At 43.8% G+C, this 22,696-nt stretch overlaps 1 protein-coding gene across 10 annotated transcripts in view; it reads right to left on the bottom strand.

Annotated features, from left to right (window-relative positions):
- Positions 1-22,696, bottom strand: part of LOC140489122 (amyloid-beta A4 precursor protein-binding family A member 1-like) — a 204,308-nt gene that overhangs the window by 3,364 nt on the left and 178,248 nt on the right. For all 10 annotated transcript variants that reach the window (XM_072588360.1, XM_072588373.1, XM_072588372.1 and 7 more), the window contains 3 exons: positions 21,434-21,646; positions 16,503-16,622; positions 11,790-11,930 (listed from right to left, as the gene is read on the bottom strand). In XM_072588360.1, the coding sequence (XP_072444461.1) occupies positions 11,790-11,930; positions 16,503-16,622; positions 21,434-21,646 (474 nt within the window). The remainder of the gene's footprint in view (positions 1-11,789; positions 11,931-16,502; positions 16,623-21,433; positions 21,647-22,696) is intronic.

Raw genomic sequence — 22,696 nt, 5'->3', positions numbered from 1 at the left:
AACATTAATCTTAGCATTTTCTGCATTTTTCTTTTGAAACTTATTTATTTTAATCAAGAAAAGGGGAGGCCAAAGGGTGACCCAATGGAAGTCTTCAAATTTATGATGTGCTCAGTAGGTTGAACGTTTAGATGTTAATATTGTGTGAGTGGCTGAACCTAGGCGCCAAAAACTGGAGACTAATAAATCCAGAAGGGAATTCAGGAGGAAATTCTCAATCCAGACAGTCGTGAGAATGTGGAATTTGCTATCGTGGGGAGAGGTTGAGACAAAATTGATCTGAAAAGAAACTGCAAAACACAGAAGAAAGAAAGGAATAGAAGGAAATGTTGATAGATGGACATAAGGTAGGGAGGGAGGGGGCTCATGAGGATCAGTGGGGTGAATGGCCTTTGCATTAATCAAATGAATTTCTGTGGATATAGAGTCACAGAGTCATACAGCGTGGAAACAGAGCCTTCGGTCCAACTTGTTCACGCTGACCAGACATACCAATCGAATCTAATCCTACTTGCCAGCATTTGGCCCATATCTTTCTAATCATGTCCCCATCCAAGCGCCTTTTAAATGTTGTAATTGCACCTGCCTCAACTTCTTCATTTTTAAGCTCGCTTTATAAACGCTCCACCCTCTGCATGAAAAAGTTGCCCCTCAGGTCCTTTTTAAATACAGTATTTCCTCTCTCACCTTAAACCTATGCTCTCTAGCTTTGGACTTCCCCACCCTAGGAAAGAGGCCTGAGCTATTCACTCTATCCATGCCCCTCATGATTTTATTAACCTCTATAGGTCAACCCTCAGCCTCTGACATTCCAGGGAAAATATCCCCAACCTATTCAGCCACTCCCTATAATTTAAACCCACCAGTGCCAGCAACATCCTTGTAAATCTTTTCTGCACCCTCTCAAGTTTAACAACATCCATCGTAGAGAAGGGTGACCAGAACTGTATGCAGCATTCCAAAAGTGGCCTCACCAATGACCTGTACAGCTGCAACATGACCTCCCCAACTCCTAAACTCAAATGTTCTCAAAGAATGTAAATGTGCCAAATGCCTTTTTCACCATCCTGTCTACCTGCAAATCCACTTTCAAAGAACTATGCACCTCTTCATTCCTACAGCTGCTATTTGAATCTTGGTTTCTAAAAACATGGCTATTGGCAGATCAAACTAGACAGTTGCATGATTGCAAATGCAATAATCTTCTTCAAAAAGATTTTTCCAAAGAACAAGCTTATTACAAGAGGCATAGCAGGTTCTCTGGCAGGTTTCCATCTCTCTCTCACTCTCTCTCTCTCTCACACACACACACACACACACACACACACACACACAAACACAAACAGAGTGTGGAGGGGCAGTCATTTCATCTCTGTGCAGAGACATCTGCTCATGACCAATCTGCACTTGTTTACATGTCTAGCTTCAACAGAAGGAAATTCAATCCACTGACGTCAGCAGTCATTACAGTTCAGAGGTGCCAATGTTATCCTCTGAGATGGGAAAAGGAACCTATAGATCCTGCAGAGACATGGCACAGAAACATAACTCAAGAGAAGTGTAATGTGATGCATTTTGGAAGCGATCAAGAGAAGTAATTTAAACAAGAGGGATGCCAGGAATAGAAAGAACTGGTAGCTCATATAACCAAGTCATGCAAAGTGACAATAAAGTTGACAAGGCTGATGAAAAATAACATATAATTTTTAAAATATATTCTTTCACAGTGAGAGAGTGCCACTAGCTAGGACAATTTTTATTGCCCATCCCTAATTGCGCTGGAGAAGGTGGGAGTGAGCTGCATACTTGAACTGCTGCAGTCCTTGGGGCACAGGTAGACCCACAATGCTGTTTCCAGGTTTTTGACTCGCAACAATAAAGAAATGGGTGATACAGTTCCAAGTCAGATGGCACATGGTTTGGAGGGGAACTTGAAGGTGGCAGTGTGCTCATCATCTGTTGCCTTTGATCTTCTAGATAGAGTGGTCACATGTTTTGGAAGGTGTTGTCAAAGGAGCCTCGATGAATTCCTGAAGTACATCAGTGCGTCAGTGATAGAGGAAGTAAGTGTTTAAACAAGCAGGATGCTTTGTTTTGGATGGTTCTGAGTTCGAGGTATTATGGAGTTGAGCTCGGTTTGGTAGATGGAGGAAAGGCTTTGGAGAGTGAGGAGGTAAGAGAGAGAGCTGGTGAGAAGCCACTGAGTGGGATTCTGGCAGTAGCTGGCTCAGTCACCATGTAGATTTGACTGCTCAGGAACCAGGTTTGCACACTGACTGTGTAGTGCCTGGAGAGAGATAAAATAGTTACTTTTTGTCTTTTTAGACTGCTAAGCAGGAATGGGAGGCCTGGGTTTGGTGACTAGTCATAGAGATGTACAGCATGGTAACAGACCCTTCGGTCCAACCCGTCCATGCCAATCAGATATCCCAACCCAATCTAGTCCCATCTGCCAGTATCTGGCCCATATCCCTCCAAACCCCTCCTATTCATATACCCATCCAGATGCCCTTTAAATGTTGCAATTGTACCAGCCTCCATCACTTCCTGTGGCAGCTCATTCCATACACATACCATTCTCTGCATGAAACAGCTGCCTGTTAGGTCCCTTTTATATCTTTCCTCTCTCACCCCAAACCTATGCCCTCTAGCTCTGGACTCCCCCACCCCAGGGAAGAGACTTTGTCTATTTACCCTATTGTGCCCCTCATGATTTTATAAACCTCTTTAAGATCACCCCTCAGACTCCGACACTCCAAGAAAAACAGCCCCAGCTTGTTCAGCCTCTCCCTATAGCTCAAATTCTAATTCTGGCAACATCCTTGTAAATCTTTTCTGAATCCTTTCAAGTTTCACAAAGTCCTTACAATAGGAAGGAGACCAGAATTGCACACAATGTTCCAAATATGGCCTATCCAATGTCCTGTTCAGCTGCAATATGACCTCCTGTACTCAATACTCTGACCAATAAAGGAAAGCATACCAAACACCTTCTTCACTATCCTATCTACCTGCAACTCTACTTTGAAGGAGCTATGAACCTGCACTCCAAGGTCTTCAACACACCCTAGGACCTTACCATTAAGTGTATGAGTGTATAGAGGGTTGCGTAATTAGTTTCTGGATTTTTGTCTGTGATCGATAAGGTTGATTTGGTTGATGAGGTTCAAAATGGCAGGAAAACTTAGCCTTATGGAATACTCCTCTTGCAATATGTGGGAAGTCAGGAAGACTTCCAGTGTCCATGGTGACTACGTACGCAGGAAATGTGTTCAGCTGCGGCTCCTGATTTGCCACATGGAGTGCCAGAAGCTGTAGATGGACTCACTATGGAGCATCCCTGAGGTTGAGAATGGTGTGGATAGCATGTTTAGCAAGCTGGTCCCACCACCAGTAAAGGCTGACACAAAGAGTTGGGTGACCACCAGGAAGATGAGTAAGCGTGGGCAGGCAGTGGAGTTCCCCTGTAGCAGTTCCCCTCTCAAACAGAAATACCGTTTTGGAGACTGTGAGGGGTGGGTGGGAATGGCTTCTCAGGAGAAAGCAGCACAAAAGCTAGATCAGAGGTACCACGACAGGCACTGTTGTACAGCAGGGCAGGTCGAAGTGTAAACAAATTGGAGTGATGGAGACTCTATAATCAGGGACTCGGACAGACATTTCCATGGCTGCGAGGGAGACTCCTGGATGCTGTGTTGCCCTCTTGGTGCTAGGGTCAAGGATATCTGAGGGCACAAGATATTCTGAAGTGAGAGGGGTAGCAGCCAGTGGTTGATACTAACATAGGCAGAAAGAGAAATCAGATCCTCCAAAGGGAGCTCAGGGAGTTAAATAGGAAGTTGAAAAGCAGGACCTCTAGGATTGTAATCCCGGGATTACTTCCTATGCCACATGCCAGTGAGGCTAGGAATAAGTAGATAATACAATTATATACGTAGCTAAAGAACTGGTGTAGAATGGAGGGCTTCAGGTACACGGATCATTAGGATGCCTTCTGGAGCAGGTGAGACAAGAGGATGGGGTGCACCTAAACTGGAGGGACACCAAGATCCAGGCAGGGTGGTTTTGTATTGCCACTTGGGAGAGTTTAAACTAGTGTGGCAGGGTGTGGGAACCAGACTAATAGGTCAGCAAGTATAATGACTGAGGAGGAGTCAGAGGTGATCTTAGCAAGGCTAAGAGGAAGATCAGACAGAGAGATGTTACTGAAAATGGCAAGACTGGAGATGTCAGGTGCATTGTTTTAGTATGATGGGTAAGGCAGATGAACTTAGAGCTTGGATTGATACATACTGCTGCAGAGACTTGATTGAGAGAGGGACAAGTCTGGCAGCTTAACATTCCAGGATTTAAATATTTCAAACGAGATAGAGAGAGATGTAGAAGAGGTGGGGAGGGGATTGATAATGAAGAAAATCACAGCAATATTGAGGGAGAACACCTTGGAGGGTTCATCCAGCAAGACCATATGGGTAGAGCTCAGGAATAGGGAAGGGTGCAATCACTTTGATAGAATTGTACTATAGGCCTCCCAACAGGAGACAGAAGAATAGAGAGTTGGACAGATTATGGACAAATATAAAAACAACAGTGTTGTTGTGGTGGGGGATTTTAGTTTCCCCTATAATGGCTGAGACTTATTTAATGCCAGGGGCTTGGATTGTGGGGAGGGAGAGATAGGGCATGTTAGATGCACCCAGGATATTGTTTTGAGACAATATGCAAATAGTCAAAGTAGGGAAGGGGCCATGCCATACTGGTACTGGGGAAGGAGCAGCCAGATGATGAAAGTAATAGTGACCATAATTCCCTAAGTTTTAAGCTACTTATGGATAAAGATAAGCGTAGTACTCAGGTGAAAGATTTAAACTGGTGGAAGGCTAACTACCATAATATTAGACCGGAACTAGGGCATGTAGATTGGAGGTGGCTGTTTGAGGGTAAATCCATATCTGCATGTGAGAATCTTTTAAAGACCAGTTCATTAGAGTTTAGGAGCAGCACATTCCTCTGAAAGTGATTTACTCACATTTGGAAAAATATGGACTTATTAGCAATAGGAAACATGGGTTTGTGCAGGTAAGGTCATGTCTCACAAAACTTGATTGAGTTTTCTGAGGAAGTGACACAGATAATTGATGAGGACAGTGTGGTAGATGTTGTGTAAGTGGATTTTAGCAAGGCCTTTGACAAGATCCCTCAGGGCAGGCTGATACAAAAGCTGATGTCACGCAGGATGCATGGTGAGCCAATAAGTTGGATACAGAACTGGCTTAGTCATAGAAGACAGGCTGATTAGCCTGACCTCAGTCGTTGATAAGATCTTGGAGTCTGTTGTGAAGGGTGAGATCTCTGATTACTTAGAAAATCATAGTAAAATGGGGCAAAGTCAGTCTGCTTTCATCAAGAGCAGGTCATGCCTGTCAAATCTGTTAGAATTCTTTGAGGAGATAAAAAGCAGGTAAGACCATAGAGAGACAATGGATGTTATATATCTGGACTTCCTGAATGCCTTTTATAAGGTGCTGCACAATGGGCTACTGAGTACGATAAGGGCCCAGGTATTAGAGGCAAGGTACTAGTATGGAAAGAAGCTTGGCTGTCTGGCAGAAAGCAGAGAGTGGAGATAAAAGGGTCCTTCTCAGGATGGAAGCCAGTGACTAGTGATACCTGACAGATAAATTTCAATGCAGAGAAATGTGAAGTAATTCATTTTGGTAGAAGAAAATGGAGAGACAATACAGGCTCAAATGGTACAACATTGAGGGGAGTAAATGAGCAGGTGGATCTGAGTGACGCTAAACCTTAAATAATTGGTCAGACCACATTCGGGCACTTTGTGTTTAGTTCTGGGCACTTTGTTTAAGGAAGGATGTTAGAGCCCTGCAGAGAGACAAAGCAGAATAATATCAGGAATGAGGGATTTTTGATACAGGAAAAGATTAGAGAGATTGGGCTTATTCTCCATGGAGCAGAGAGGATTAAGAAGTGACCTTATTGAGAAGTTCAAAATTATGAACAATTTTGACAGGGTAAAGGAAGATATTCTGTTTCATCTAGGTGGTATGTCAGTAACTAATGGTCACAATTTCAAGATTGTCAGCAAGAGAGTTAGGAATGAGATGATGAGAAACTTCTTTACTCAGTTGTTAGGATTTAGAATGTGCTGTATGGGAGAGTGGTGGAGCCGGATTCCATGGGAGATTTCAAAAGAGAGCTGGATATATATTTGAAAATGAATAACTTAGAGGCTTACAGAGATAGGACTAGAGAATGGGTAGATCTTTCAAGAGCCAGTACAGACACAATGGGTCGAATGGCCTCCTTCAGTACTGTAAAATTCTATGATTTTATGAAAGGTGCTACTTAAATGAAGCTTCCGTCTCTCTTTATTATTACAGTAATTTTTTTTCAAATATAAACCATTTTGTAGATGTTAATATCATTGGGATATTGGGTCAATTTCTGTAAGTGACCAATTCCTGACATGACAGCTGAATTGTTCTCCTTGTAACCTTAGAAGAAAGAATTATTGATGAGGTTGGGGGGGGCGGGGGAGGAGAATGTCTGGACAGGGACCAACATGCAGCTTTCACAGCTTCTAATGAGAAAGCTATAACCCAGCTTAACATTCACCTCAGTCTATGGAATTTTTGTTTTAAAGAAACCAAAGGTGACTTCAAGGGCAATTCTGATGTAACCAATCGGACAGCTAATTGCGTTTACTGACCACATTCTAGGGATCAGCTTCAATCACATTATAGGCACAATCTGATCCAAAGTTTATAAGTGATAACATCATAGATATTTCCAACATTGCTAACTTGGTTAAGCCCTGCAACAGATGGTTTAGGTTACAACTCCTGATACAGCAATTATTTTGGACTTGCGACATCTTGAACAACCAGGAAGAATTGCATTTTCATCCTTGCCTCTATTTAACAGTTCATTCGCAGGATGTGGGCTGGGCCAGTATTTGATGTCCATCACTAACTGTGTTTGAGAAGAGTCACCTTTATGAATACAACTGAGAGGCTTGCCAGGCATTTAAAAGTCAGCCACATTGCTATAATCTGGAGTTTATATGTGGGTCAGACAGAGTAAAGGTGGTAGATTTCATTCCCCCCCCAAAAAAATTAATGGACTAGATGGATTTTTCTGACAACCTGGAAGTTTCATGGGCACTGTTACTGATAAAATCTTTTAATTTCAGAGTTATTTCCCAGCAGCTGTAATGAAATTTGAACTCGCATTTCCCAGTCGTTAATCCAAACCTCGGGAATTCTAGGTTAATAACACAACAGCTATGCTGCTAATCCCTACCTACTACCTCGACACCCAAACACGCTTAAGAACCCCATACACCATAATCACATACCCATCCAGCTCCCTGACCCACAGACCACTTTCCGCATGCACACAAGAAACACACAAACCTCATGCACATTTCCACCCATCCACGCATCCACACTCCCTCACCCACACAGGAACCCACTCACACAACCACCCACACATCCTCACCCATATTCCCTCACCCACACACCCACCCACCCACACTCCCTCACCCACCCACCCACCCACACTCCCTCACCCACCCACCCACCCACACTCCCTCACCCACCCTCACCAACACACGCAACCACACTCCTCTCACCCACACAACCACCCTCACCAACACACACACCCACACTCCCTCATCCACACACCCTCACTCACACACACATCCACACTCCCTCATTCACACACCCTCACCAACACTCACCCACACACCCTCACACTCCCTCACCCACACACCCTCACAATACACACACCCACACTCCCTCACAATACACACACCCACACTCCCTCACTCACCCACCCACCCACAATCTGTCACTGACTAATCCACCCACACTCCCTCACTCACACACCCTCACCCACACACACCCACCCACACTCCTTCACCCAAACACCCACACTCGCTCACCCACACCCACCCCCACCGACTCCCTCACCCACACACCTGCCCACACTCCCTCACTCACACACCCACACTCCCTCACACACACCCACTCTCACTCCCTCACTCAACATCCACCCCACCCCCTCACCCACACACGCACCCACACTCTCTCATCCATACACCCATCCACACTCCCTCACCCACACACCCACCCACACTCCCTCACCCACACACCCACCCACACTCCCTCACCCCCCTCAGACTTCCTCACCCACACCCCCTCACCCACACAGCCCCTCACCTAAACACTTGCCCACACACCCACACACACTCCATCACCCATGCACCCACCCACACTGCCTTACCCACGCACTCACCCAAATCCCTTCAACCGCACAAGAAACCCACACACAGCCCCCACCCCATCCATTCTCACCATCTCATCCACCCACACACATGCCTACAGTCACAGGGACTTTTCTAATCCTTCCCTAGGTCACTACCACACACGGTTGCATCAAGATTCAGCATGCTATGTTCTCTGTCTTTCTTGGCCAGGGGTAAGATATTGTCAAAGTTTTGAAGAAACAGAATGGATTCATGGTAAACAACAGGATCACGCAACATGGGATAGACAGGAAGGTGGAATGAACAAGGCAATAAAAATGCTCCCCTTTCTTAATGAGCTCCCCCAATCTTTGTGTTCATTTTCTTTGATCATTCTTTTCTATAACAGTGTTCACTCCTACAAGTTCAGAAAACTGACTTAGATTGTGACTGGAAATGAAAAGAAGGAAATGGCAATTCCAAAACACAATTTTTTGGACGTACTATTGGTTATTTTTAATGACACATATGTTTCAACTATGTAAAGATTCCAGTTCCTGTTGAGCATGAGTCTGCAGCTGCAGCTCTGTAGATAGTACCCTCTCACCTTTAAGCCAGAAGGTTGTGTGCTCAAGTTTCACCCCAAGCTGTTGAGTACATGAATCCATATTGACTCTGTCAATGCAGTGCTGAGGGGGCTGCTCTGTCAGGAGTGCGAACGTTCAGATCCCATCTGCCCTTGCAACTTCCTGTACACAAGGGCATCTTCCTGCTGTGCTCTGATCATGTTGCCTTTCGAGAGGTGTTTGTTTCTAATTCTTTTACAAGCTGACAGTGGTAAGAATATGGGCCCCACTGCTACAGGAAGCAAGGGAGGTAAACAGCATAGATGTATTTAAAGGGAAACTGGAGAAGCATGTGGGAGAAAGGAATAGGAGATATGTCAGCAGCAATGCTAACCAAGTAGAATGTTTCCCTTTGCATCCTGAGTTTGATTCATTTGGTCCAGAAATTGCACAGAATGTTTCTTTTATGGAAACAGGCCGATTGTCTAACTCTAGTTCGGCAATCATATGATCAGCATGTCCTCTTGGATTTCAACGAACTGGTGTATTGTCCTTGGCACAGGTTTGTAATCATTTACACACACAAGTTTATGTTCTACTTGTTTCCTCACCTCACCTTTTGGCATATGTTGGCAAGGACAGATGGGATCTGAAAGTTCGTACCTCTGACAGAGAGGCCCTCTCAGCACTGCATTGACAGTGTCAATATAGATTTGTGTACTCAGGAGCCTGGGGTAAGACTTGAACACAGAACCCTCTGGCTCAAAGGTGAGGGGATCCTACATATAGAGTTGCTGATGCAGACTCACACTCACTAGGAACTGGCGTCTTTATATAGTGGAAACATGCAGGTCACTAGTAATGAAAAAAAAATGTGCTGCTGAAATATTGATTTGTGTTATGCAATTACAATTTCCTCCTTTCCCACTAGACTACTACTAATGATTCAAGAGATATCTTTTTATGAAGCCTGGGAATGGAGGCCACACCAGTGAAGTGTACGGCAGCTGAGATGACCATGTTTTTAATCAACGTCCACACACTCATATGTCTATATTCTGCCAATCAACAGCCTACAGCTAACTATCTTGCGCACTCTCAGCCCAGCTTGAAAACTGACTCCACAATCAGAGTCCTGCTCCAACCTCCTTTAAATGAATAAAGATTGAACTTTCGCATCCCAGTACCAAATGTGTGAATTATGGAATAATATATAGATCAGAAGCAAGTCGTTTCGTCCATTGAGCTGAATTGCTCCTACAGAGAGCTGGCAAAAATACCAAATGTTGAACAGCCTTCCTTGGTTTCCCTATCATTCTGTCGGCAGTGGTTCTGTACTGGAGCAATCCAATTAGTCTCACTCCTTCCACCCTGCCCTTTCCCCCAAATCCTTTCTGCTTCATTTTTTAAAATCCAATTCCTCATTGAAATTGAAGCTGTATCCATCACCTTCTCAGTCAGATTGTATTCCAGATTGTAATCACTCGCTGTGTAAAAACTTTCCTCACAATGCCTCGGGTTACCCTCAATCTGTGCCTTCGGGTTAGCAAGTGCAAACCATCTCTCTTTATTTACTGTTTCTCTGTAAAGCAAGCCAAGAGGTGACATTTCAAGCTTTTCCCCACAGGACAAAAAGCAAGGAAAGGTGCTTATTAAGCCACGTTTAGATTAGATTCCCTACAGTGTGGAAACAGGCCCTTCGGCCCAACAAGTCCACACCGACCCTCCGAAGAGCAACCCACCCAGACACATTCCCCATACCCATATTTACCCCTGACTGATGCACCTAACACTACGGGCAATTTAGCATGGCCAATTCACCTTGACCTGCACATCTTTGGACTGTGGGAGGAAACCGGAGCACCCAGAGGAAACCCACGCAGACACGGGGAGAATGTGCAAACTCCACACAGGCAGTCGCTCAAGGTGGGAATCGAACTGGGTGCCTGGTGCTGTGAGGCAGCAGTGCTAACCACTGAGCCACCGTACCTCCCATAAGCTGGAAGCTGGACAAAACTTACAAAAATTGATGTTTGCCCAAGCAGCCAGCGCAGAGGGAATAGGAGGAAAGACAAAACGTATCCTGAAAACTAAACACCGACATTGCAACAGGAAGAGACCATTCAGCTCTTTCAGTCTGTTCTATCAAACATTAGATGGATCATGGCTGATCTGTATCATTGCTCGATCTACTATCAATCTTTGTTTTGATATTCTTCATTGACACCTCAGCCTCAACATCGTTCTTTGAGAGAGACAATTCTAGGCCTCCACAGTCTTTTGTGTGAAAAAGTTTAAGGTTTAAGGTGAGAAGGGATAGATTGAAAAGGGACCTAAGGGGTAACTTTTTCATGCAGAGGGTGGTGAGTCTATGGAATGAGCTGCCAGAAGATGTGGGTGGAGGCTGGTACAATCACAACATTTAAAAGGCAAAGGAAGGGTATGTAGAAAGGGTTTAGATGGTTGTGAGCCAAATATTGGCAAATGGGACTAGATTAGTTTAGGATATCTGGCTGGCATGAACAAATTGGACCAAAGGATCGGTTTCTATGCTGTACAGCTCTTTGACTCTAAATGCTTCCTGACATTGCCCTGAACAGCCTCACTCTAATGTTAAGGTTCCACCCCCTTGTTCTGGACACCTCACACCAGAAGAAATAGTTCCTCTCTAGCTACCCTAACAAATCACTGAATAAATTAATCTCCGACACTGAAGGGAACACAAGCCATATGAATGAAAACTGTCCTCTTAACCGTTCCAATGATCCGCACTGTGCCCACTCCAAGGTCAATAAAAACTTCCTAAGGTATGATAACCAGATCGAATGCCACTCAGAATTCATTGTCAATAATGAGCCAAAACCTCTGCGTTTCAATTACTTGCGATGGAAATTAAGATGATGTCTTGGTTATTTATCAAAACACCAATTAACAGGAAGAACAGGAATCCTTACCTCACCAACTGCGTTGGACAAAATATGGACTATTTTTTCGTGAGGCGTCGCAACAACACTTTGCCCATTGATTTCGATGATCCGATGACCAACTCTCACGCCACCGCGCTCTGCAATTCCTCCTCGCATAAGGCTGCATATCTGAAACAGGAGAGCTGTCATGAATCGACGCATGAAGGTGCAGTTGATGAACATGAAACGCACCTTTGATTTAAAGGAAGCCTTTGCCAATCAATCATCTCAACACTAAAGGGATAAGTGGACAAAACCAGGCTCCCTTTGAGGGTTATTAACTCTCAGGATTGGTCTGAAATCTCCAGGATTTATCTCATGGATATTGCACTGAGCAAAAAAAAAACAACCTGGAGAAAGACTGTTTTGAGGCTCCAATTCGAGATGTGACTTCAATTTGAAGCCTGAAAGATGGGTTTAAAGGATCTAATCATTCAAGGATTTAATGGTAACTAATTTTAACCAGAAGCAGGGGAGCTCTCTCTGGTGCCTTGACTGAATAATGAAGAACGGACTTTCTGGTAGTGACCACATTGTGGGATCTTGCTGTACACTCCAATCCCAACCTCACCATCAAGCCAGCAGGTAAAGGGGGTGCAGTGGTAGTTTGGCGCACTGACCTTTACATCGCTGAAGCCAAATGCCAACTCTAACACAGCTCCTCCTATTGTCCCCCTCGACCATGACCCCACCCCCCCCATCACTAAACCATCATCTTCCAGACCATACAGAACCTCATAACCTCAGGAGATCTCCCACCCACAGCTTCCAACCTCAAAGTCGGGGAACCCCGCACTGCCCGGTTCTACCTCCTTCCCAAGATCCACAAGCCTGACCACCCAGACGACCCATTGTCTCAGCATCCTCCTGCCCCACTGAACACATCCCCCCGCCTTCCCCTGCCACCGCAGGAATTGCAAAACCTCCTCCCTCACCTCCGTCCAAGGCCCCAAAGGAGTCTTCCACATCCATCAAAGTTTCACCTGCACTTCCACCAATATCATTTATTGTATCCATTACTCCCGATGCAGTCTCCTCTACATCGGGGAGACTGGAAGCCTTCTCGCAGAGCACTTTAGGGAACATCTCTGGGACACTCGCACCAATCAACCACACCGCCCTGTGGCCCAACATTTCAACTCCCCTTCCCACTCTGCCGAGGACATACAGGTCCTGGGCCCCCTCCACCGCCACTCCCTCACTACCCGATGCCTGGAGGAAGAACGCCTCATCTTCTGCCTTGGAACCCTCCAACCCCAGGACATCAATGTGGACTTCACCAGTTTCCTCATTACCTCCCACCCACCCCCCTCCCCCCCAACCACCTAACCCCAGTTCCAACCTTCCAGCTCAGTACCAACCTCATGACCTGTCCTATCTTCCAATCTTCCTTCCCACCTATCCGTTCCATCCACTTACACCCACTGTACTCTTTGTACCTTCTCCCCAGCTCCACCCCCCTCCCATTTATCTCTACACCCTGGAGGCTCCCTGCCTTCAGTCCTGATGAAGGACTTTTGCCCGAAACATTGATTTTCCTGCTCCTCGGATGCTGCCTGACCTGCTGTGCTTTTCCAGCACCACTCTAATCTTGACAAATGGCTTCTAACAACACAATAGCCCTTTGCTATGTGACAAATGGTGCAATTTAATTGAGAGTCTTTTTTCAAAATATTAATTTACATTTAAATATCTGTACAGTAAACCCTCTGTATCTGCAAAACCACAATTTGCAAATTTGCCTATCCACGCTAAAAATTAAGCTACAATAAAAACCAACACCCATGGGCAAAAAAACGCATATCCGTGATATTTTTTAACAAATTTAACTTATTTTTATACCTGTATTTAACGAGCTCCACATTCATGGATTTCAAAATTTGCAGTGTTCTCAAGAACACAACCCTCACATATAGGGAGGATAGACTGCAGTATTCTACCTTTTGAATATCCTGTGTATTTTTTAACATATTCCATACAAGGTGACTAAACCAGTTTTCTTTTGCAAATACCCACTAAGGGCAAGTATAAGACAACCCTCGCTTTTCCAACCAAAACATGTTATACTCACATAAGGAGTCAAGAGTGTGGTGCTGGAAAAGCACAGCAGATCAGGCAGCATCCGAGGAGCAGGAGAGTCGATGTTTCGGGCAAGACCCCTTCATCAGGTATTGACATAAGTAGTCAGCCTCCAATTCCCACCCCACCAGTGGATGCTTGACCAATCTGTGTCTTACAACTGGATAGGAGGGATCTAAGCTGATAATATGGGATGTGTTACAAAGAAGTTAGGGGAGATGATGGCTTAGTGGTATTATTGCTAGATTGTTAATCTAGAGACCCAGATAATGTTCTGGGGATCTCGGTTCAAGTCCCACCACAGCAGAATTTGAATCCAACTTTAAAAAACATCTGGAGTTAAGAGTCTAATGATGACCAGTGCCAATTGTAGGGAAAATCCATCTGGTTCACTAATGTCCTTCACTAGGCCATCTTTACCCAGTCTGGCCTACATGTGGCTCCAAATCCACAGCAACGTGGCTGGTTCTTAACTGTCCTTTGGACACTAAATGCCAGTTACGCGAATGGATAAATAAATAAATAATGTGCAGGTGTGTACATTGTGAACAACAAAAATGGTGACCACCCACACACCCAGCAGCACTTTGCTTTTACAACTAACTTGTTCAGATGTGTCAGGATACACCTCTGGAGTGGGGTGTGACTTGAATGCAGGTATCCTGACTCAGGGAGCTGTTCACTTTTATACTTGACGTATGAGTTGATCTTGTCTTTGGAGGGATTTTTAAGAGCTTTCAAATATCTAGGGTAAATCTTGGCCGTCCTTACAGTGTCCTAATTTGGAGTAAAGACAGTCAGTTATAGTAAGGCATTGGAAGAATTCCATTTGTCGGGCTTTGATATTGAGTGACATGCAATTCGCTTCCAAACTCAATTCAAAAATAACCGCTGCCTTTACAGCAACATGACAGTTTGGTTCTTGAATCCCCGTTGCTGTTTACATCAAAAAAAAACTCTGGTAAATCTTCACAGATTTGGAATGTGAACATGTTGGAACATGATGCATATGAATACATCACTTTGTGCAAAATTCTGTTGACAAAAATGAAACAAGCCTTCTCCCCTTGCCCTAGGCTGCCTGAACAGTTTGTCATGCAGAGGATGTGGGAGAGATGGAGAAGTTCAGCTTGTAACTGGAGTTAATAAACATTTCAATTTGCTTTCTGTGAAGGAGCTGTATTTAATAATTTAGTGTACAGTTTTTTGAGGCATTGCAGCAGAATTTTTCTGAGTACCTGGTCAAAATTTGATACTGGACAGAAATCACTGGAACAGACTGTCAGCTCATTTTCTCGTTGCTGGATCTAGAATGGGAAGAGGTGATTTAACCTATTGTGTTGGTACCTGCTGTTTGAAAGCTTTGCTGTCAATCCCAATGCTATTTCCCTATTTCTGCATTTTTTCCTTCAAATACCCGGTGGTTTCCTCATCTCCTGTCTGATTTCTTTTTGCTAATTACCTTAAACCTGTAGCCTTAGGTTACCAACTCCCCTACCACAGGAACCAGTCTCTCCTTACTTACTTCATCAAAATTCTTCAAGGCTTTGAACACTTCTGTCAAATCTCCCCTTAACCTTGTTTGTTGTTGAGGAGAACAACTCCAGATTGAGAGACCACGCACACTGCCTAAATACATTCGTGGTCAGTGCTTTAGGATATCCTTCTCCTGTTAAATGCTGCTTCATAGAAGTCTCAAGGATTAAACTCAAGGGGCTGGAAACTGCAAACATCCAGGGGTCTGATTTGGGCAAGAGGCTAATCCATCACATCTCCCAACCTCCAGCCCATCCTGAGCTCACCTCCATAATACAGAGGGTGAGCAAGTGCTGAAATCAAAAATTCACCTATCATATGTTGACCCCAGTGTTATGCTGTCCATACCATAATACAGTTGCCATAGTTATTCAGGCAAGAATGGGCAGCAGTTTGTTTAAGTAATTTGCTACAAGTGCAGGAAGGAATGGAATACAGTCTTTGGCACATTCAGGGCACCTCCCCCAGAAAGTTGGACCTCGACATCCTTTCTCCCTGCATGGACTTTAATCTCAAGGTCGTCAAACCTTCCCTAAGAATGCCGGCTACTTACCCAAGTCATAGTACCGTCAGCACCCACTGTGAAGCCCTGGGGCTGCAAGCCAATCTGATTTCCCAGCAGCTCCAAGTTGAGATGCCCTGCTACTCAGGGGCAGGAAGACTTACTCTGCTGTAATTGTGCCCACACACATTGTTATACCCAGACAGCAGTCAAGTGTCAACCGCATTAATGTGGGTCTGGAGTTATATGTAGGCCAGATTGGGTAAGGGCAGCAGTTAAATTCCCTGAAGGGTATGAGTGAACTAGATGGGTTTTTACTACAGTTGACAGTTATAGACTAGCTTTTTAATTCCAGACCTTTATTGAATTCAAATGTCACTGTCTGCCTTGGTGTGCTTGTCCCTAAAACATTATCCTGAACCCCTGGATTACTAGTCCAGTGATATTACAACTACACCACCTGCCTGCTGTAAATTTACTTCATTAGCTTCAGTTTGTCTCCCACCACCATCATCATTGCTGCATTCCTGCACTATTTCATAGATGGCCCTTCACCAAAATCCAAACAGCATGATTCCACTTACAATGCCATTCTGGACACTGAAACCTAGCTGATAGCGAAGGTCTGGTCTTCTAATAAGGACTGTAGTGACAGGTGGGCATCGCACAATGTTCAGTTTCACACGAGCTTGGTTCTTTAAACCCTTAATTTAAAACAAAACACATAGCATTGGTTATCTCTTTGACAGACTGAATTCTGAATCAAAGCAGCAGGTAAGACTGAGGTAGATGTAGGATAATATTTCAACCATCTCTGTTTAACTGGCTTCCCTCACGGCTCTTGCATATTTGTAGTGCTGTCCATTTACCTCTATGGTTATCAATGACATCCTGTTGATAGCCATAGTCCTAACTAATGGCTTGTCTGTGGGCTCCTAGCTTACCAACCATATAATCACCTTTCCACATAGCAAAGCACCAAGTTTGGGAAGATATCGAATACTGAGTGGAAAAAACATTCAGAAGGGATGTGGCCTGAATGTACAGATATGGAAGGCCTGAAAGAAGACCCTGAAGAACATTATGATATGTTATGTATATATGTTTTTTTTAAGGTGTTTTTTGAATAAAATAGTGGCATGTGGATTAGTTAATTTTCTGAAGAGTTTGAAAAAACAGATCAGACAAACCTTCGGGAACAGTGACCTAATCCAGTATGTGTTAGAGGGCAGGGATCCCTAGTGTGCTAATAGAAGCTTGTTTATACTGTGCTAAATTATGACAGTCAGTGTAAATGGTAAAAGCTATTGGCTGGTTTTTGGTTCAGGATAACCACAGATTGACATTCGTACTGGAATTCCAGAGATTAAATGTTTCTGTCAGATTGGAGGTGACTGATTGGAGTTGGAAGAAAATATAGTTTCTCTCCTTCAAAAAGAGTAAAGCACTGTTCAGGAATGTGCAGTTACCTCGTTAGAAAAGTTTAGTTTGTGCAACTTCCAGACTGGGAGAGTAGAAATCAACAGGTTAATAAAAAGCTGAGCAGATTTAAGCTCTATGTTCTGTGAATACACACGTGAGATGACTTCAGTTCACAGGGAAGAACTGAGAATCAACTATGTCAAATTTAAAGACTTGATATGGAAGGTAAATTTCCCTGGATTTAAATTATTGTAAAGTGATGATTTTGAAGAATAAATGGAAACTTAGCTGTACTGGGTATTCTAATACACAATATTATGTTCTATATTTAGATAATTTATCTTTTTTGTTTTCATCTTTTGTGTAATAAAATCTGTTCCATTGTTAAGGAAACTGTTGTTATAGCCACTTATGACTATATTTCAATAACTGACCACCACATTAACTAAAAAAAACACACTGATCTATCAAGCCAGATTTCATTCCGGAAGTTGGCTCATCCAGTAGCACCATCAGCTGGAATCATAGCAACAGGGAGGATGGTAATGGACTCAGGAGCAGAACGACTTGGATATATACCTGCAAGAGTTATTGGAAGTAGCAGGATAGGTTAAGACAGCAGTTACAGCACCCAAGGTATCATCAATAAGGTCACAAGATTAAAAAAAAAAGAGATTATTTTAACCCTGTATAAAACACTGGCTTAATCTCAACTGGAGCATTGATCTACATACCGTGCTATAGGAAAGATGTGAAGACAATGCAGGGAGTGCAATAAAAATTCAAAAAAATGGTACCAGGTATGGCGAACTTCAGTGATGTAGGTAAAGCAGAGAGGTTGGATTGGAAACAAGACATTGGTAATACTGATGGTGGGACGGGTGGGATTTCATCTCATAAAGGATAAGCAGGGAGTCCAAGGAAGTAAGGTGACTAAATGGACTCACGACAGAAAAATGAGAGCGCGTCTTGAATATCCAGCCTTTGTCAATGGCCAAATGAATTCTGTGCTGCAACCATCTGTCTTCCTATGAAATGACTGACAGAAGCCTTCCAGAATTAAGGTATCAAAATGAACTCGTTCAATTGAAAAAAACATAAATTTGAATACAAGAGGATCTGCTCAAGGTAGACCGATGCTGGCTCCAACTTAATTTGGTTAGTTCAAGACAGAATCGACTGTCACTTTCAATCCCTATGTAAGTAAGGGCAAAGACCTTCCTGATATTTTATCTGATTTAAGGCAAAGAAGAAAGAGGGAAGAAGATTGCTGTTAACAAACAGACAAGAAACTGTCACCTCCAGCCAAGGAGGTCAACTTCTCAGAGTCACATTGTGTGGAAACAGACCCTTCGGCCCAACACATCTATACCTCCCAGGTTACCAAAACAAACTAATCCCATTTGCCTCTAAACGTTTCCCATTCATGCACCTGTCCAAACGTCTTTTAAATTTTGTAATTGTAAACGCCTCTGCCAATTCCTCCAGCAGATCATTCCACATACAAACCACCCTCTGTGTGAAAAGGTTGCCGCTCAAGTCCCTTTTAAATCTTTCTCCTCTCACCTTAAAATTCTGCTCTCTAGTTGTGGACCCCTCCTTCTAGAAGGAAAAGTCTTTTGTTATTCATCTTATCTATGCCCCTCTGGATTTTACAAACCTCTATAAGGTCATCCCTCAATCGCCTATGCTCCAGTGAAAGAAGTCCCAGCCTCTCCTTATAACTCAAATGCTGCTATCAGTTTATGTGATTGAGAACGACTACACCACTCTGAGGGGACTGTCATCAACCGCCATGAGATCTCTCCGGACTCTCCACTCAGCCCTCTCTGCAATGTGCTGGCACCACCATTCCCTCTCCTCATCCATCCCCCAGCTCAAGGCCTCTCTTTCCAACACTTGTGCAGGACCTCTACTCTTCTGTATTCTACATGGAATCTGTAGATTAGATTAGATTACTTTAGATTAGATTAGATTACTTACAGTGTGGAAACAGGCCCTTCGGCCCAACAAGTCCACACCGTCCCGCCGAAGCGTACCCACCCATACCCCTACATCTACATCGACCCCTTACCTGACACTATGGGCAATTTAGCATGGCCAATTCACCTGTACACTCACCCAACGATCTCTCTGTTTCACTATCTCACCATTCCGCTTCTCTCCCCACCCCTGCCCCTTTCTCTTCCTATCTGTAGTTCCTCCTACCCCCACCACCATTCCTGAAGAAAGGTTATACACAAAACATTGACTTCTCCACTTCCTGATGCCTGGCTTGCTATATTCTTCCACCCTTCTGTTTGTCTGCAATAGGCCCTGTTACCACATCCATTATTCTAATTCAGGACCAATAAATTATTTTCACTTGTTACAGGTTGTACACATTTTATGCCTATTTAGATCATGTCTATTTAACTTACGCAACATTTGTAAACCAATGCTTCTTAATAAACTTTCTTTAAACTGCACACTAGTTCCCAATGGCTTGTTTTAGGCAATCTGTGACTTTCAAACCTTAAACATTTTATTTTCTGCAACCATTCCATGATTCTGCACTTGCTGTTTTGAATGAATGCCTCACTGTACAGTGAAACAAGGGGTGACACACAGGGAGTAGGCTCCTCACTGTAACCAGGTCAGATTGCAGAGGGCATGTGCAAGAATCTGAAAATAAAGCCAAGGATTCACCAGGCTGGGAGGCAGCAGCCAATATGGGGAAGGGGAGACTCCACACGGATCAGGTTAAAAACAGCTCAAAAAGTGAAGCTGGTCAAGGTGAGTTATTTGACAGCACTGAGATTGAGACAGAAACACATGAAGCACAACGTTCCACAAGTGATCTTTACGACTCAACAAATAAGCAATTAAAGCACAGTCCCAGACTGGACAGGAGACCAAGTATACATGTGCATCGCTTTGTGTGTCGTTCTCGCATGGGAGCCTTGCTAATCTACTCTATGTCATTCAATTTTAGTATACATGGTGCTGTATGCACATGAGTCACAGGGTCCCTACAATGCAGAAAAAGGTCATTCAGCCCATTGCGTCTGGACCAACTCTCCAAAGAGCATCACACCCAGACCCAACTTCCTATCCCCATAACCACGAATTTCCCATGTGTGAGCATTCTCAGTAGTGTCTGCGGGAAGGGAGTCGGGTGAGGTGTGCGTAGCTAGGAAGGGGGTTGTGCACAATAATTAAAGTGTACTGTTTCTGACTGAAGTTCAGAAAAAGATGACTTCAGGTTTGCTACTGTCGAACTGAAAATCAAGTTCCGGCTCAGGAGACGCACACAGATGAAGAATGGGAATTGGTCACTGATGGTATGAAACCTATAATGCAACAATCAGAAATGGAATCACGCCAGTGTGTTGGCCACAAAACAGCAATAAACTGAGTATTGCTACAACGGGCTGAACTGAGGTTTGGCAAGTACGGAGTCTGTGTCCAACTCAGCCGCAGGCATGGAAGAAGTATCTGATTGACTTAAATGCTGAGATATCCACCAGGCCAGTAATTTCTATATGCTAATGAGCAATAAATCTTGGCTCCAGAGAAATTCCCCAGCAAGTGTGGCCTTCAGGCATTCAGAGGACGACACAAGCTATGGCAGTGTAACGGACCGATATGTTGCTAGGTTAGTAATCCAGAGGCCTAGACTAATGGTCTGGAGTCGTAAGCCCAATTCCCACCACAGCAGCTGAGGAATAAACAAGAAGTCTCAGTTAACAATAAATGTGAAACCGCGCGATTGTCATAAAAGCCCATCAGATTTCCTCATGCTTTTGAGAGAAGAACATTTGGCAGTCTCAACCAGTCTGGCCCAGAAGAGACCCCCAAGCCCACAGAAACGAGATTGGCTTTAATGGCCTAGCAAGCTACTGAGTGGTATTCAGCAAGGTAGCTCAGTATCAATCTCCCTAAGGCAACTTAGGGATGGCAAAAAATACTGCCTTGTCAGTGATGCTCCAATCCAACAACTGAAATTTGACCACAGCCATGGAAATGCAGGCTGAAATATACTACAAACACCAAATATCAATACAACCCTTTCCCCAACATTATTATGGCATTTTAAGAGTGGATAATGTACCTTTATGATGCTCTGACAGGTGGACAATGGGAGTCCCACCAGGCTGGTGCCATTGATAGACATGATTTGGTCCCCGATGTTCAACTTCCCAGACTTCTCTGCTGGGCCTGCGTGCATCATGTTTGCGATAATTACAGTGGGCAGTATGGAGCCCCAGCCAGACTCAACAATGACCAGACCCAATATTTCACCTTTTTGCTTATCAACGTGAACCTGCCAAAGAGTAACAAGAAAAGGGTTACACCAACACATGTCTCTATTTAAATTACCAAAGACATTGTAACAGGAGGAGGCCAATCAGCCCGTGAGCTTGTGCTAGCATTGGCATCATTTGTGACTTAACTCTGCCTTCGCCCCATACTTAACACCTTTAGTCAACAAACATCTCGCACAATTCAGATTTAAATCCAACAACTGATCCAAACTACCAGTTTTTTTTCTTTGTGGAAGAGTTCCACATCTCTCTCACCCTTTATCAAAGTGCTTCCTCATTTCTTTCTGGTAGGGTCTTATTTGAATTTTGGCTACTGACACAGATAGCTTGAGTTGGAGAATTTTCTGATTCGCAGAATCCACCTTGGTTAAAACAAAATGTATGTTTTCTGCGCGCCTCCCACCACTGTCCCCTGCAGGATGTCATAGGAAGCCACAGGAGCAGCCAAGTGCTGAAGTAGCTTGTTTCTCAGTGCCAGCTCAGCTCTATGGCACTCTGTCCCCGTTGTTTCAGACATTGTCAGGCCCTCCTTCCCCTACACCCCTCCAGTCACCCACCCTCCCATGGCCCTTCATACCATTCTCGACAATTTAGTGCTAGCCCATGTTTCACCTCCTCTGCCACAGTCCCTAGTATTTCCATGCCACTTCCATAGTAACCTGATATCCACCATTGGTAGATCTTACAAATGTCATGTACAGATGGAAAGACATTTAATAATTTAATGCAGCTCTCATTCTTACACAGCTGATATCAGAAGTATCTCCCATTCATAAAATCCATTCAAAGCTTTTAAACCTTCATGTTAATCCATATAAAACAGATATCATAGATAGTTAAACCTTTTATTGTCTCAATAAGCTGTCAATTAAATTGTGATCTCAGAACCTCCTTAATTGTAGATTTTGAAATTTAGCCAAGAGTTCATAATGATATCTTGGGCAATTGCCCACAAATGACTTTATTCAAACTGTCCAACAAAATATCATTAGTTTTCCTAATCTGTGTCTGTCGGAGATCCGTCCTGAGTGAATCAAGGCTGATCATCC

The sequence above is a fragment of the Chiloscyllium punctatum genome, chromosome 2 (assembly GCF_047496795.1).
Source record: "Chiloscyllium punctatum isolate Juve2018m chromosome 2, sChiPun1.3, whole genome shotgun sequence".
Classification (NCBI taxonomy): domain Eukaryota; kingdom Metazoa; phylum Chordata; class Chondrichthyes; order Orectolobiformes; family Hemiscylliidae; genus Chiloscyllium; species Chiloscyllium punctatum.
The sequence above is the reverse complement of the archived record's forward strand: the minus strand, read 5'-3'. Positions and strand labels throughout refer to the sequence as shown.